General features: G+C 43.1%; 2 protein-coding genes across 3 annotated transcripts in view; one reads left to right on the top strand and one right to left on the bottom strand.

Moving 5' to 3' along the window:
• The window catches only part of stambpl1 (STAM binding protein-like 1), a 61,212-nt gene extending 60,745 nt beyond the window's left edge, over positions 1-467 (top strand). The window contains exon 11 of the mRNA XM_085996145.1: positions 114-467. Within this exon, the coding sequence (XP_085852271.1) occupies positions 114-170 (57 nt within the window). The 3' untranslated portion in view covers positions 171-467. The remainder of the gene's footprint in view (positions 1-113) is intronic.
• Positions 15-11,565, bottom strand: acta2 (actin alpha 2, smooth muscle). Of its 2 annotated transcripts, none has more exons than XM_085994857.1 (9): positions 11,457-11,565; positions 9,731-9,876; positions 8,824-8,952; positions 8,550-8,660; positions 8,175-8,259; positions 7,927-8,088; positions 7,012-7,203; positions 6,048-6,229; positions 15-2,731 (listed from the first exon to the last, which is right to left on the bottom strand). In XM_085994857.1, exons 2-9 carry the CDS (start codon positions 9,857-9,859, stop codon positions 2,588-2,590), a joined length of 1,134 nt encoding a protein of 377 aa, XP_085850983.1. In that variant the 5' UTR covers positions 9,860-9,876; positions 11,457-11,565; the 3' UTR covers positions 15-2,587. The 2 variants fall into 2 exon arrangements, with proteins under 2 accessions (XP_085850983.1, XP_085850984.1); XM_085994858.1 differs by lacking the exon at positions 11,457-11,565 and adding an exon at positions 10,192-10,287.
• Positions 11,566-16,617: the final 5,052 nt, after the last annotated feature.

The following is a 16,617-nucleotide window of genomic DNA, read 5'->3' as shown; positions in this document are numbered from 1 at the left end:
CTATTCAGTCGGAACATTGCTCAGGAGGCTTGCTTGTTTAATACTGGCTTGTTTAATACAGTACTGTGTGAACCGAATAGTACATGTCAAACTCATGACTGATTCTCTTTCAGACTTGCAAACACATTGTTATAAAAGATATGAATATAATTATCTTGGACATGAGGTGACAACGTGAGACTACTACAATCATGGAATCTGTATAAATTATTTCTATTGTAAAAACAAACAATATGTTGCTTTCAAGTTTTTATGACCAGTTTCAGCCAACTGGATTATTTAATGCTCTTTTTGTACATTCAGGTTAAATAATGTGTACCGGTGGTTAATATTTCTTTTTGAAATGCACCAAGTATTTCACATGTATAATGTGAAATTACAAATGCTAGTTATCCTAAAGAAAGTGTTTATAAAATTGAACCTGAACTTCAATCACAAGCCAATAAATGCTGTTCATTTCTTTGGTACATGCTTTTCTCTTTATTTTTGGATTCAGAAGTACAACTTTGCAAAGTTACTGTAATACCCTTAGAAATTGTGTTTTAGATCATCCTTGCATTTTAGGGTGTTCCTGGTAATATTATGCAACCACAGTCATTACGTTTAATCATCTGTTTGATCCCATGTTGCCGTGGGCATCTGCACAGAACTTTTTTTTATCAAGTTTACTTTTGCAGAAGCGACGTGTAAAAGGTTTCTAAGCCAGTGTCACCCAATAGAAATTGCGGACTAGCCACAGGTGTGGCTATGGTGACACTGTTTTGGCCACATGCACTAATTTTAGCAGAAAGTGCCTTGCATACACTTACACACTACAGGTAAATGTACTTTGCATGTGTATGCTTACTTAATAAAAATCTATCATCATTCAGTAACCAAGGAAGTAAAGCACTCAGCAATCAAAAAACACTTGCACACTCTGCTTTTCGTCTTACCATTTACCAACAAACACCCAAAGGGTCAAAATTCACTTGCATACGCCATGCAAATTTGAGTATTGAGATCACATGCCCAACGATGGTGTCTATTACTCATTTTTTATTTACTAATCAGAAATGCAATTACGCACATCTGGATTCCCAATTAGCCACATGTGGCTAATGTATTGGCCAACACTGTTCTAAGCTATACCTTTCACAAGTTTTTCTTACAGTCCCACCTGAATTTATAAGTCAGACCATTTTGTTGTAATTGGCTAGCTATTAACTGAGAGAATAGGATATCAACATCACCAGTGACCAATTTTATGTTTTAAACATACTAATTCTTGTGAGATGTACCCAATGTAATAGCTACTTGTTAACATATTAAGGCATGAACAATTAAACTGGTCTTAGTGGAAGCAGCTCCATCAATACACTGTAAATATTGCATCAAATTCACGGTATCAATTACTTTGATAATCAGTGTATATTTGTTAACAAACTCACAGTATAAAAACCATGAAGGGGCACCCCATTAATGGTTTGTTTACTTCGAACCTATTGATTCAGGCATAAAATTAATTTTCTCTACAAGTTTAAGGAAAGGTTGCTAGTTTAAAGGAACAGTTTACGCTGACGGTTGCTATATGGGGATGATTCTCAGTTAGCAACTCGGTGGATTATTACTGAATTCAACACGGAGTACTTTAAATACAACACACTGTACAATAACTTTTTATGCTGAATGGTTAGAGACTGAGTAAAACAAACATGAATATTTTTCTAGAGGTTACTCACTCCTGCATTGTTCCTATATAATGAGAATAGTCCAAAAGAGTCAAAGGGAACAGATTTGTAGCCTTCTCACGCTGCACAAACCCCCTGTTAGTGTTCATTGCTTTGGTTTTCATGATACAGTACTGACGGTCACTGGCAATACCAGTACTTTCAATGGGATTCATTTCAAAGTGATTAGAATTGAATAGCAAAATGAGCTTTCCACAGGGGCCTTCCCATTGAGTTTTTTTAAAAATTTGATTATCAATTTCTATTAACAGCACAAAACACACCTGAGCTCAGAAACCCAGTGGACTGCTTGAATCAAACATCCCCTGCAACAGTTTATTAAACCATCAATTTTTATCATTAAATCCAAGATAACTATTTCCCAGAAGAAAGTAAAAGCAGAAGAAGTGTTAGCGAAAGGAGATGTAGACATTTTAGGAAAATGTGGACAGATCATAAATGCAGCAATGGGAGGTCATTTAACCTGAAGCCAAAACTTTCAACCCAATTTTAAAATGAAAGGCGATGTTACAGGACCATTGATATCTTGAAATAAATAAACCAAGATACAGTTTAAATTTTATCTGGCATGTTTGTTTCTAGTTATGTCAAACTAGTTAGCCATTACACTACTAAATAAATAGATGTCAAATATTTCAGGAAACACAAGACAATTGTAAAAATACTGGCAGCACATTCTGACTTTATTTTAAAAACTCCCATTCATTCAGTTAAAGCTACAGGTAATTTCTAGTGACAGAGCAATGGAGTGAAAACAGTAGAAAGTATGTTTCTCTAATTGCCCATTCACAGTTGGTTTTTTGTTGTTGCAAAAAGATACAAAAAAGAGAGAGGGGGGAGAGAGAAGAGACGATAGTTTAAAAGCATTTGCGGTGTACAATAGATGGACCAGCCTCGTCGTATTCGGGCTTGCTAATCCACATCTGCTGGAAGGTGGAGAGAGAGGCCAGGATGGAGCCACCAATCCAGACTGAGTACTTGCGCTCAGGAGGAGCAATGATCTGTTAAAAAAGGTACATAACAGAATGATATGAGTGAATTATACATAACCACTCTTCAATCACAGCATAGCGATTAATGGACAAAGTTTGTTTGTTGTTCGAATCTCCAGAAAGCGGGCTTCAATTGGAATTCTTATTTTGCAATTTTTTAATTTTTTTTATCCCATCCCACAAACCTTTCTCCCAACTGTGGAGGCGGGCTGGGGACCTGCCTCTGTCGACGCAGCTGTTCAGCTGGCTGTTCGGAGGTGCGTGACCATGCCCCTGGGTGCCTATTGCTGTTTCCCCCCTTTTCTGTGAGGAAGTGCCTCACTTTTTGGAGCTTCACCATGTGGAGAACTTACAGAATTGCAGGTGCAAAACTATATGCCGGCACTGCCTATTGTCAGTTTTGCTCTGTGGTAACACTCTTGCCTTTTAAGTCAAAAGGCTGTGGCTTCAAGCCCTACTTCAGGATTTAAGCATTTAGTTTAGGCTGACTGTACAGTACTGAGGGACTACTGCATTGTCAAAGATGCTATCTTTTGGATGAGATGTTAAACTGAGGCCATGTCTTCCTGCTCAGGTGGATGTAAAAAAAACACCTGGCACTATTCAAAGAACAAAGTGTTCTTAGTGTCCTGACCAAAAACCAACCCCCCCAACAAATCTACTGTTATAAATCTCATCATTCAAGAAACTACTCGTGAAATAACGCTGGACGGCCAGCTGGTGGCGCCGTCCAAGGAGTATAAATACTCGGGCGTCAGCCCCAGCTTTCCAGGGACATTTTGTAAGATAAGGAACTAGTGAAGTACAACTAGACCTCCATGTTCTGAAACAAGTTGATTAAAGCCTTGCTTTATGCTCAAACCAAGTGCATAGTGAGTTTTATTACATCACCCACCAAAACAGATAAACTGGTATTTATCTTGCATGCTGTTTGTGGGCCCTTACTGTGCCTTAATTAGCTTGCTGTGTTGCCTCTGAAACAGGGGTACACCAAAAGTAATTTATTGGCTGTGAGGTGCTTTGGGACAGCCTGAGGATGTGAAAGGTGCTATATAAATGTGAGATATTTCTTTCACTCATGGCATGATTGGGTTGGTATTGTAAGGAATATTGATATTACAGTAGCCCTAAGCACTAAATTATAAATGCATACTAGGTCCTTGCCGAGGCAGAGTGGAAGACTCCAATGTTCCGTATTGCACATTTTAAAAGGAGATATCTTCATAGTCCACCATCTTTTTTGGGATCAGAGGTGAAACCTCCAATTCCTAAAAATAAAAGGTTGCATGTAGTCAAGCTATGCAGCAATTTAAACTGAGTAAAGTGTAGCTTAATACTGGAATACTCTTCTGAAATTATACCGTCATTAACGAGGCTTACTACAAGCTGAAAAATTAGAGATCTTATACTAGTTGTTGGCTTGGGGTAGTATTAAAAAGTGAATCTACTATAACTTGCAGCAGCAATGGTTAGGAAGTATTTTAAAGCTGTGATATCTAAACCGATCATTTTAATGCATCCAACAGCCAACCCTAAAATATATTCCCGTGTCCCTTTTTAAAAAAGTATTTTATTGCCTTTCTTGGTATCCTGCAATACCCCCACTCTGCACCACTAGTCTGCACCATTCCCTGGCCAAATGATCAGATAGATAAATTGCTCCCGTACCTGCTCCTGAGCTGGTACCAGGAGACCCGCTCAATGATTATCTCTCTCCACCTAGAGGAAAAGCACTCCCACTGCTGGCCAAGATCAGAACTTGCATGAATAGCTTGTGTAAGGATTTAAAGAGTTGATAGCTATTTGCTGAATGAGCAGTATTTTTGTGCAAGAATGAGCTTTGACCTTGAATGCATCCTGTTATTGACTCAAATTAATATCTGTGCAAAGATGATGAACAGTTAAGAAAGTCTGCTGCAACTGAACTCAAGATGTGTGGAAATTGCTTGATAAGCAATTTAAAAACAATAGTTTAAACACTATGTGGACAAACACAATTGGACTTTTTAAGTCATATGATCAGAACTTTGGGGGATAAAAGAAGAGGGTTTGTGAACATTCAAGCACAGAGATAGAAGATCCATGAGGGATGTCGAGCTTGTGTAGGTGGATGCAATGCTGGCTGGAGCCTAACACCATCCTAACTAAAGAAGACAACAACGCACGCTACTCTGTCCAGCGACTGAACAGGTAATAACCATTCAGAACTGTGAATTACTGCCATCATACACGGAAAGATATTGATGTCTGCTGTGTGTACTAATAAAAGATTCACTGTAACCAACTGGTATCAAGTCTGAATCCTTAAGCATTCTTAACACTTGGGTGAACTTGTTTCTTGGCTATCGCTACTGCTGCTCATTTCAAATATCTTCAAACATAAGGGTATTAAATGCTGTTTTTTTTTTAAAGTGCAGTTATTTAACATTAGAGCATATTTTAAAAATACTTTGAAGTTTATCAGAAGTCTGTGCTAAGTAAAAAGGAATGTGTAGCTTTATGTTTTAACACTTAACCCATGTAGAGGTTTTCCTGCTGAACGGAACAAATAAAATATCTATAGGAAAGTGCATCTTATCAGTAAAAATATTTAACACATGTTTAGCTATGATCTGGGCCTAGAAACTTAACATTACCTCATGTACAGCAAGAGATTAAACTATACTGTATGCCTCTGTTTAAAAACCAGATAAGATAGCTGTGAAGTTGAAGTGGCAAGTTTATGTAAGTGAAATAGTCAAATATGGAATAGTCAAATGGTGTTACCAAAATCAGTTAAGATCAGTTAAATAGTACAATTCACTGTATTTTCAGTTTTAAATATACACTTTTTATAAGATTTGTCAGTGGAATGGACACTGGAGCAACTTTACTTCCATGTATAGTGCATTCCTATGCGCTCTCTGCATTAAATCCCTCCAGTCTGTGTGTTTTATTAGTGGCTGTTCTTTTATAAGATACATACAGCTGCTGTTAAAACGATGCATTGAGCCAGGAGCAATGTAAAGCGACTGTCCACTGATGTTCCTGGTGACACTCATTTTCAAGGTCCTAACATCAACATGAAAGTGATTTGTTCCCTATTCTGGTTTAAACACTTGACTCGTACAAAATACCCTTTTTCATCCATTTGTCCCATATTCACTTCACAGTCAGTGACCAAATGTCACAGCGCTACTACTGATGAGGTTCCACCGGCAGTTTAGGGTACCATTTTGCTGGCTGAATGATCATTCTGAATGACGTTATCAAGAGAGGTCAATAATGATCAGACGCAAAATAACATTGTGCTATTTCTTCTCCTTTAAAAGTTTATTCAACTGACCTTGATTTTCATGGTGCTGGGGGCCAATGCAGTGATTTCCTTTTGCATACGGTCAGCGATACCAGGGTACATAGTGGTACCTCCAGATAGCACGTTGTTGGCATATAAATCCTTCCTGATATCGATATCACACTTCATGATGCTGTTGTATGTGGTCTCGTGGATCCCCGCAGACTCCATCCCTGCCGAATAAATGTTATAATTAATCCATGGAGGGTTTAAAATTAAAGTAAGTTTTGAATTCAAAATACCCTTTGTGAAAGGTATCTCAGTGTGCAGATTGTCTATAGAAAGATGTAAGCTTGTCAACATTGTTTGTTGAGATTTGGTGTAATTCAAGATCACCAACAGATTAAGCAGAGACCAGTTAGGTGAAGCTGCCTTGTTTATATTGTTGCACCAATAGTTACTTCTGTGTGTCTGGTAGATGTGTATGTATTGCATTGTGTGCCCAGGTAGAACATGAGTAGGCCATTCAATTAGATCCTGGCTAATCTGTACCTCAACTCCATTTAGCCGTGGAGATGTTTATTTTAATATGCAGTGAGCTGATTCAGGAGATGATGGCCAGGGCTCTGGCCGTGAGTGGCTTGCCTGTTCAGTAATGGGAGTTGACCGTGTCTGAGTCAGCGATGTCTCATTTATCCGAGTGTCAATATAGAATTAGTAGTTAAAGTAAATAGTGGTCCCAAATGGAGTTTGCACCTCATTTCCTACTCAACAACAACAACTTGTATTGATATAGTGCCTTTAATGTAGTAAAACATCCCAAGGTGCTGTACAGGAGTATTGTAAGACATTACTCTGTCATCCATCATTACTCATTAACAGGATGATGGTAATGATATGATTCCCCACCTACCCACGGTCCAAGTTGCAGCACAGCTAAACAATGTATAATTTTATTTTGGAACCTTTAAAGTACTTGAATTAGCAAATATTTGTAATCATAAAATCAACTCACCAATGAAAGATGGCTGGAAGAGAGTCTCTGGGCAGCGGAAACGCTCGTTACCTATGGTGATGACCTGGCCATCAGGGAGTTCATAGCTCTTCTCTAAGGAGGACGAGGAGGCGGCCGTGGCCATCTCATTCTCAAAGTCAAGAGCCACATAGCACAGCTTCTCCTTAATATCACGGACAATCTCCCGTTCAGCTGTGAATCGAAGGGAAATAGTACATCAGGGCTGTCTTTAGCTACATTTGATTTGATCTCTTGACTCTACTAATTATAAACCTGCACATAGACATTATTTCTATTTGCAGGAAGGATTGCTCCACTTCCTTACTAAACCTGAAGGAAAAAAACATTATTGAGATATTACGTTGCAAAAAAAAGTCTTGGCGAAACACAAATGTAACTGCACAAATCTTTAAACCACTACCTACTGAAATTGGGGGAAATGCATCTGGAACTTTCTAATTATGCATCTGCCAAACTTACACTTGCTGCGTGTGGATAACCTCTATCATAATCTTTCCTTTGTATCCAAAAGTGCTGCTTTGCTTGCCCTCACCATAAAAAGGATGAAGATAGGTCAATTTTATTAGACGTTCTTTGTGTCCCTTTATTGGTGGAAGAGTCAGGAACATCCTACCTGAAGACTTGGCTTTGGAGCCATCTGATAGACAACGGGGGGAAGTTTGTTCTGCAGCCGCTTTGGGATCAGGTGTTTCTCAAATTATTGTAAGGTGGGATTTGCAAAGATCTTAATTTTTTTACATTGTACAATCAGTGAAATGAAGTATGAACATTTCTCTGCCTTTAAATACCCTGCCCTGTACCACGATAACCTTTAATGTACTTTTAACGTAAAGTAAGTTGTCTTTATAGCAGTAGTCACGCGGGAAGCGTTGCTTTAAAAATCCTGCTCCTTACCTGTGGTGACGAACGAATAGCCACGTTCAGTGAGGATTTTCATGAGGTAGTCGGTGAGATCGCGGCCAGCCAGATCCAGGCGCATGATGGCGTGGGGCAGGGCGTAACCCTCGTAGATTGGCACGTTGTGGGTGACACCATCTCCAGAGTCCAGCACAATACCTGCACACAGACACAAGCATCTGATCAGAGAGAGCCAGAGGTGGGCCCCGGCCTCCCGATGACAGCACAGGGAAGCTCTCACTTACCAGTCGTACGGCCGGAGGCGTAAAGGGACAGCACGGCCTGGATGGCAACATACATGGCTGGCACGTTAAAAGTCTCAAACATGATCTGCAAAGGACCACAGTTAGGAAAGTAGTTACATACACCTGTTAGAAATAAGTAAACGCCTGCATCGCCCGTTTAATGTGTATTGGTACAGTGAGACAACAATGTCCAATGCTTCCAAAATGAGGAATTCACAGATCTAGATTTCCAACATATGTCCCATCATCTGCCCAATGCTTATTTGATGGAGGTTTTAAGTCTCGTGGGTGAGTTAGCCAAATCATCAAAGTGCAGTAGAGTTAGTCAGAGCGGGCGGGTTAGCGATAAGGCAGCAACAACAGGTAGGACTGTACCTGGGTCATTTTTTCGCGGTTGGCCTTGGGGTTTAGGGGAGCCTCGGTGAGCAGAGTTGGATGTTCCTCGGGGGCTACACGCAGCTCATTATAGAAAGTGTGGTGCCAGATCTGTGGAAATAAAGACCAGTGTTTTAAAATACAGCTGTCCCGTTCATCCCAATCGATACTTCCAATATTTACATCGATTATCTTATCTGAAATTAAGACTTTTAGAGCCGTTCCTAGCTGGGTTGATTTAAAGGGTTTAGGAAGAATGTAAACGGTCCCTTGCCTTCTCCATATCGTCCCAATTTGTGATGATGCCGTGCTCGATAGGATATTTCAAGGTCAGGATACCCCTCTTACTCTGAGCCTCGTCACCTACGTAGCTGTCTTTCTGGCCCATACCGACCATAACGCCCTGTAGGGTTAAACGGAACATGTAGAGTCCATATACACGCTGAACAACGCACTGAAATAATGTTTGAGAAATGACAATTCAGGCGGCCAGAATACAACACGCCATCATCTCGCAGGGTCAAATCGACATAAGGCTGCTGCAAGTTTTAGGTGCGGTTTATATTTTATATATCTACCTCCAGATCGCTAGAGTCCATGACTCTCGGCGCTTTCTGGTTGTGTATGGGATGATTTATTCATCCCATATTAAACTTGTCATATTCATCGAATCAGACAGCGCAGAAGGTGGCCACTCGGCCCGTCGCCCCTGTGCCGGCTCTTTGATAGAGCTGCCCCACTAGTCCCACTCCCCTGCTCATTCCCCACAGCCTAGTAAAGTTTTCCTTTTCAAGTCTATATCCAATTCCCTTTTGAAAGTTACTACTGAATCTGCTCCCACCACCCTTTCAGACAGTGCATTCCTGATCATAAAAACTCTGCATAAAAGTAGCTCATCGACCCTCTGGCTCTTCTCCTAATCATCTGAAATCTGTGCCCCCTGATTACCGACCCTTCCACCAGTGGAAACAGCTACTCTATCAAAACCCTTCAAAATTTTGAACCTCTATATGCATATATATATATATGTATATGTGTTTATATCAATCTTAACGTAATCAGATTTCTGGTGCACATCCAGTAATATTAACATCACTAATTCAGCTGTAGGATTTCCCGCTGCTCTCGCTGACTGACAGCTGACTCCTTCGCTAAGAGCCTGGAAGTTGCCGGCGGCTGACCTGGTGACGGGGGCGGCCCACGATGGAGGGGAAGACCGCCCGAGGAGCGTCATCCCCGGCGAAGCCAGCCTTACACAGTCCGGAACCGTTATCGCAAACCAGCGCTGTGCTCTCCTCCTCGTCGCACATGTTCAATCTGCTCGAGTCTAATGGGATAAAGGAGAGGACCAGACATCACTCTAGGTCAGAAAGTACAACCAGCCATATGTGTGTGCGTGTGTATATATGTATGTGTATGAATGCATATATCTATCAATACATTCAATATCATCGAAATTTACAATGAAGAGGTTCCACAATCATAAACTATACCAGAACGGGGTCAGGAACAAACTTGAACTTGTTAACAATATACTTATTAGGTCTGTGTAAAACTGTATTTGAATTCAATGCGATTGTGGTTATCTAACCGAACGGTGCCCGGAATGTGTGTGCAATCCTTGTGAATTCAGAATATTCACCAAAAAGACAACTTTAGTCAAGTGCCTGTCTGACTGCAGGTCCAGTTCCTCATACAGGTCCTTCAGTGTTTATAGAGCGGCTCTTTAAACTTCTCAAAGTAGCCAGTAGATCCCCGCGCTCCTACAGGAAGTCCAAATAAATTGAAGAGCTTTCTTTGAATGCATCTTTTCCTAATTAGGAAATCGCCCGCGACACTATGAAAATTCTCTCAAGTATGTTTTTTGGTACACGGCTCCAAGTCGCTCCTGCCCATCCTCTGCATTAACCACGGGACTTGCAATACCAGGAACGACCAGAGAGGTGTTGGAAAGGGAATGAGAAAGAACCATATTTAGTAATAAACCCAGAAATCCACAAACTGAGCGGCCACAGCCCAATATTACAGCAATTACACGTAAGGCCGATGCCTGCCAAAATCTGGTCTATAGTGAACCAGTGATCCTTTGCCAGATGCTGTCACCCTCATCTGTTCTCCCGATTGGCCAGAACAACCAGATATAGGAAACAGCACTAAAAAGGCGAAATGACTCCTGTAATAAACACACGGGGATTCTGAAGCCCAAAAGAGAACATTTGTTTGGCGTTATAGGCACACTGTTGGACATTCAAATGCTTGATCCAGACCCATGACATTGTCCATTTACATAAACAGTCCGAAGCGGAGCCAAACTCCTGCACATCGCTCTGATAAAGCTCTGGAAATACACCGCACCCGAATGAACCGGTACTTTACCGACTGTTCAAGCATTGCCGAAACTATACAATGTAGTCAAGTGCTGGGGAGCATTTAATGATCATGAACCATCTCTCAGGTATTTACTTCGAGACGGAAGCAATAATTGTAAACACCTCCATGCCTCTTTCAAATTTACTTCACATGGAAAACCTTATTAGGACAATTTTTTTCAATATTTGCATTTATCAACAACTGCAGCATCAAACCTACGTTATCAGCCCTAAGACTTAGAGTATCTTTTGAAATCCCATATATTACTACACAAGCCAGATTTCACTTTCAATCTTTCTGATCATTTTTATCACCGACCAGAATCAGCAGCAATCACCAATTTACATTAAAACTATTGCAACTTTTCTTCACGAAGATAAATAAATGCCAGATTTGAGTTTGCAAAATATTGACTCTTTGCCATGCAGTCTGCTACTTGCAATTTCCCCATGACTACAATCGGAGAACAAATTCTAAATACTGAGTAATGTACAATAGGCAGGCAGAGCTGCTGGTTAACCCTTGCCTGGGACTCACCCTGTCTGTGCTTTGCCGGGGTCCTTTACGCTGGGATGGTGCACTCTTCCTCGCCGGTTTGTTAAGTTTTATAGCCCCTGGGTCTCGTCACCCTCTGCCTCCACCCACAGCAGCCCCAAAAAAGGAGCAGGCCCCGAGCCCGGCTACACGGATTCCTATTCCACAGCCTTATACGGTTCTTGCACAAAAGCACTTCCCTGGGTGGCCGAGGGCTCTCGGTGCATTTTACTACATTCCAACTGCGCAGTTCATCAAGTGAAGGGGAATATCAGCGTATAATATAAACAGATGCGAAACTGGGGAGCAGCTGCAAATATCCATTGGCAGGCGGCTGATAGATCGCCCTTGACAACGCTTGATAATCCTCCATAACCAAGAAGGCAAAAAGAATCTCAACGCAGACTGGTTAAACTCGTATTATAAGATGGGCTCAGAAATGGGACTTAACATTTTTTTTGTACGTCACTTTGATTCCTGCTGCACATCCAGCGGCAGCATAAAGTTTCACTTGAATAGAGAGGATTCGGTGCAATACAATTGATGGGAAGATCAAGAATATCCATAGATGGTAAAATGAAAAGCAGTGATGGCCACATCCCTCTCAATGAACGAGTTCACTTTCGGGAATTTAAAGTGGTATCACTACTAAGCTTCTGTTTCCCTGGGAAGGGGTTGTTCGGTAACCATTTGCTATTTTGTTAATATTTTGACTTTAAAGCACACTTAACAATAATGACCTTGATATCTCTGCACACTTATAGTGCGCTTATATCTCACCTACCACTGAAACTTCATCATTAAACAGTAAGTGCAAGTTTTTAAGGTGACATGCGTCTTCGCATCTGTTTATATTATACGCTGACCATCTCCAACAAGAGAGAGCTTAACAACATCCCCTTGACATTCAATGGCATTACCATCACTGAATGCCCCACCATCAACATCTTGGGGGGGAGGGGCGGGAAGGGTGGAGGTAGGGTCACCATTGACCAGAAGCTTAACTGGACCAGCCATATAAATACCATGGCTACTAAAGCAGGTCAGAGGCTGGGTATTCTGCGGTGAGTGTCTCACCTCCTGATTCCGTAAAGCCTCTCCACCACCTACAAGGCACAAGTCAGGAGTGTGACGGAATACTCTCCACTTGCCTGGATGGGAACACCATCTATCAGCTTAACCATTCATTCCCTCTACCACCGGTGTACCATGGCTGCAGTGTATACTATCTACAGAATGCACTGCAGCAAGTTGCCAAGGCTTCTTCGGCAGCACCTCCCAAATCCATGACCTCCAAGTTCCCCTCCAAGTCACACACCATCCCAACTTGGACATATATCGCCGTTCCTTCATTGTCGCTGAGTCAAAATCCTGAAACTCCTGACCTAACAGGACTGAGGGAGTACCTTCACCACACTGACTGCAGCGGTTCAAGAATAAGGCTCACCACTACCTTCTCAAGGGCAACTAGTGATAAGCAATAAAATGCCGGCCTTGCCAGCAATGCCCACATCCCAAGAATGCATGTAGGAATTTATTACAACTTCTTCACAATTTTTGCTTGGCTCTTAACACGCAGGGAGTTAATTTTTGTAAATACTTCAATCATTACTGTTAACCCTCCCTGCCCCCTCCAAGACACAGAGGCACAGAAAGGATTATAAATACTTATTTATTTTAGTTTTAATCTTTGAAGTTTAGGCATGCAGTTATACTACCACTTTTTAGTTGACAGGAATAACTCAGGTGTCAGGCCCTGTTCCTAAGCTTAATAAAACAATTTGTCTGAGACTCCTTCCATGTAACCACCTCAAAGCAGGCTGAGCTTGCACCATATTTCCCTGTGTGGAGTTGTATTTTAAATATCCTGGTCGCCCAAGCAGATCGGGACAGTTTTCAATGTGAGCTGCAGTCATGCCCTGTCTCCAGTATAACTCTATTCTGCCCACTGCGCATTGCAGTTTGAGAAGTGTCGCTGCAGTTTAACTGAATCCTAGTACTGGAACAAAAATGTGATCATAAAACATTCGTGATCATCGTGACATATAAGCGACAGAAAAAGATCAGTAACACTTCATTCAAGATGGAACTAGACAGGTTCTTGTCAACAAATGGGATTCAGAGTTATTAGAAATGCACCAAGGGAATACTCTGGATAGGTGGGCTAGATGGACCGAAGATCTTCTCCTGCCTGAAACTGTTACTGTCTTACTCTGTAGTCGTCTTCATTGATTTCCCAAGGAAAAAGCAACAGCAGAATTTAATAAATAAGGGCTGAAATTCTTTTGTATTGCAGGATTTCCTACAGTAAGGGGTGTTACAGATAGCACCCACATGAGCAACCTGGCCCCAGAAACAATGGCTGGAATTTTCCGGGGTGGTAGCAGGCACGATTGGTGGCGGGTTGGGTGGGAAAGTTATTTTTTTTGGGAGCGGATCGGGAACCCGCTGTCATCCCACTCCCACACGCCTTTCCCCCAGGTGTGTCTGTCAGTGCGGATCTGACCTGACCGGCAGAGGCGGGCGACCCAATTTAAATTATTGTAATAACAACAGAAAATGCTGGAAAAACTCAGCAGGCCAGGCAACATCCATGGAGTGAAAATAGAGTCAAAGTTTCGAGTCAAACTCTTTGTCAAGACTGGAAAGACACAGGAAATGAAATAGATTGAGAGGCCAGGCTGGGAGAGAACAAAAGAGAAGTGAAGAGACACTAAGAGCTATTCAAAACGAGACGAGATGGTGATAGGACTAGCGGAGACAAAAGGCGGCTCTAGATTAGGTGTGAAATGCGCTGGCAGAATGGGAGACAGCTGCCATGTGGGAGAGAGAAAAAAAAGAGGGGTGAGGAAAAGGGCCAAAACAAAGGTGGGATAAAAAATAATAAATAAGTAAAAATGTAATGGGGGCCGAGGTTATAATCTGAAATTGTTGAACTCGATATTGAGTCCGGAAGGCTGTAAAGTGCCTAATCGGAAGATGAGGTGCTGTTCCTCGAGTTTACGCTGAGCTTCCGTGGAACAATGCAAGAGCCCAAGTACAGTGAGGTCTGAGTGAGAATGGGGTGGTGAATTAAAATGACAGGCGACCGGAAGCTCGGGGTCATCTTTACGGACTGAACGGAGGTGTTCCGCAAAGCGGTCACCCAATCTGCGTTTGGTCTCCCCAATGTAGAGGAGACCACATCGTGAGCAGCGAATACCGTATACTAGATTGCAAGAAGTACAAGTAAATTGCTGCTTCACCTGGAAGGGGTGTTTGGGGCCCTGGACAGTGGGAAGGGGGGAGGTATAAGGGCAGATGTTGCATCTCCTGCGCTTGCACGGGAAGGTGCCGGGCAAAGGGGTGCTGGGGGTGATAGAGGAGTGGACTAGGGTGTCTCAGAGGGAGCGGTCCCTACGGAATGCTGAAAGGGGAGGGGAGGGGAAGATGCGTTTGGTGGTGGGATCACTTTGGAGGTGGTGGAAATGGCGGAGGATGATCCGTTGAATGTGGAGGCTGGTGGGGTGAAAGGTGAGGACAAGGGGAACTCTATCGTGGTTCCGGGAGGGAGGGGCAGGGGTGAGGGCAGAAGTGCAGGAGATAGAACGGACACGGTCAAGGGCTGTGTCAACCACGGTAGAGGGGAATCCTCGGTTGAGGAAAAAGGAAGACATGTTGGAAGCACTGGTGTGGAAGGTGGTGGCGTCGGAGCAGATGCGGCGGAGACGGAGAAACTGGGAGAATGGAATAGAGTCCTTACAGGAGGCGAGGTGGGAGGAAGTTTAGTCCAGGTAGCTGTGGGAGTTAGTGGGCTTGTAGTGAATGTTGGTCAATAACATATCCCCAGAGATGGAGACGGAGAAGTCGAGGAAGGGAAGGGAAGAGTCGGAGATGGACCATGTGAAGGTGAGGGAAGGGTGGAAATTGGAGGCAAAATGAATGAAATTGTCTAGTTCAGGGCGAGAGCAGGAAACGGCACCGATACAGTCATCAATGTACTGGAAAAAGAGGTGAGGGAGGGGACCCGAGTAGGACTGGAACAAAGAGTGTTCCACATATCCCACGAAAAGGCAGGCATAGCTAGGACCCATGCGGATACCCATAGCAACACCTTTAATTTGGATGAAACCTCAACCGAGGATTCCCCTCTACCGTGGTTGACACGGCCCTTGACCGTGTCCGTTCTATCTCCCGCACTTCTGCCCTCACCCCTGCCCCTCCCTCCCGGAACCATGATAGGGTTCACCTTGTCCTCACCTTTCACCCCACCAGCCTCCACATTCAACGGATCATCCTCCGCCATTTCCGCCACCTCCAAAGTGATCCCACCACCAAACGCATCTTCCCCTCCCCTCCCCTTTCAGCATTCCGTAGGGACCGCTCCCTCCGAGACACCCTAGTCCACTCCTCTATCACCCCAGCACCCCTTCCCCTTCGCCCGGCACCTTCCCGTGCAAGCGCAGGAGATGCAACACCTGCCCTTATACCTCCCCCCTTCCCACTGTCCAGGGCCTCAAACACCCCTTCCAGGTGAAACGGCGATTTACTTGTACTTCTTGCAATCTAGTATACTGTATTCACTGCTTACGATGTGGTCTCCTCTACATTGGGGAGACCAAACGCAGATTGGGTGACCGCTTTGCGGAACACCTCCGTTCAGTCCGTAAGGATGACCCTGAGCTTCCGGTTGCCTGTCATTTTAATTCACCGCCCCATTCCCACTCAGACCTCACTGTACTTGGGCTCTTGCATTGTTCCACGGAAGCTCAGCGTAAGCTCAAGGAACAGCACCTCATCTTCCGATTAGGCACTTTACAGCCTTCCGGACTCAATATCGAGTTCAACAATTTCAGATCATAACCTCGGTCCCCATTACATTTTTACTTATTTATTATTTTTCATCCCCACCTTTGTTTTGGTCCTTTTCCTCCCCCCTCTTTTTTTTTCTCTCTCTCCCACCAGCTTACCTGACTTCATTCCTGTGATCAGGAAGCGAAGACGGCGCAAGCGGAGCAGACGAGCAGGTGCATTAATGAAGCTGAGGCGACGTGAACACCGCCCCCCACTTCCGAGTATTCTCCTGGTGAATGTGCAGTCACTGGACAATAAGCTGGACGAACTCAGGGGGAGGCTCACCTTCCAGCGAGACATTAAGAACTGCAACGTCTTGATTTTCACTGAG

This window comes from Somniosus microcephalus, chromosome 8, assembly GCF_052327205.1.
Source record: "Somniosus microcephalus isolate GS21.2 chromosome 8, FLI_Smic_1.0, whole genome shotgun sequence".
NCBI lineage: Eukaryota > Metazoa > Chordata > Chondrichthyes > Squaliformes > Somniosidae > Somniosus > Somniosus microcephalus.
This window is presented reverse-complemented; position numbering and strand designations above follow the sequence as displayed.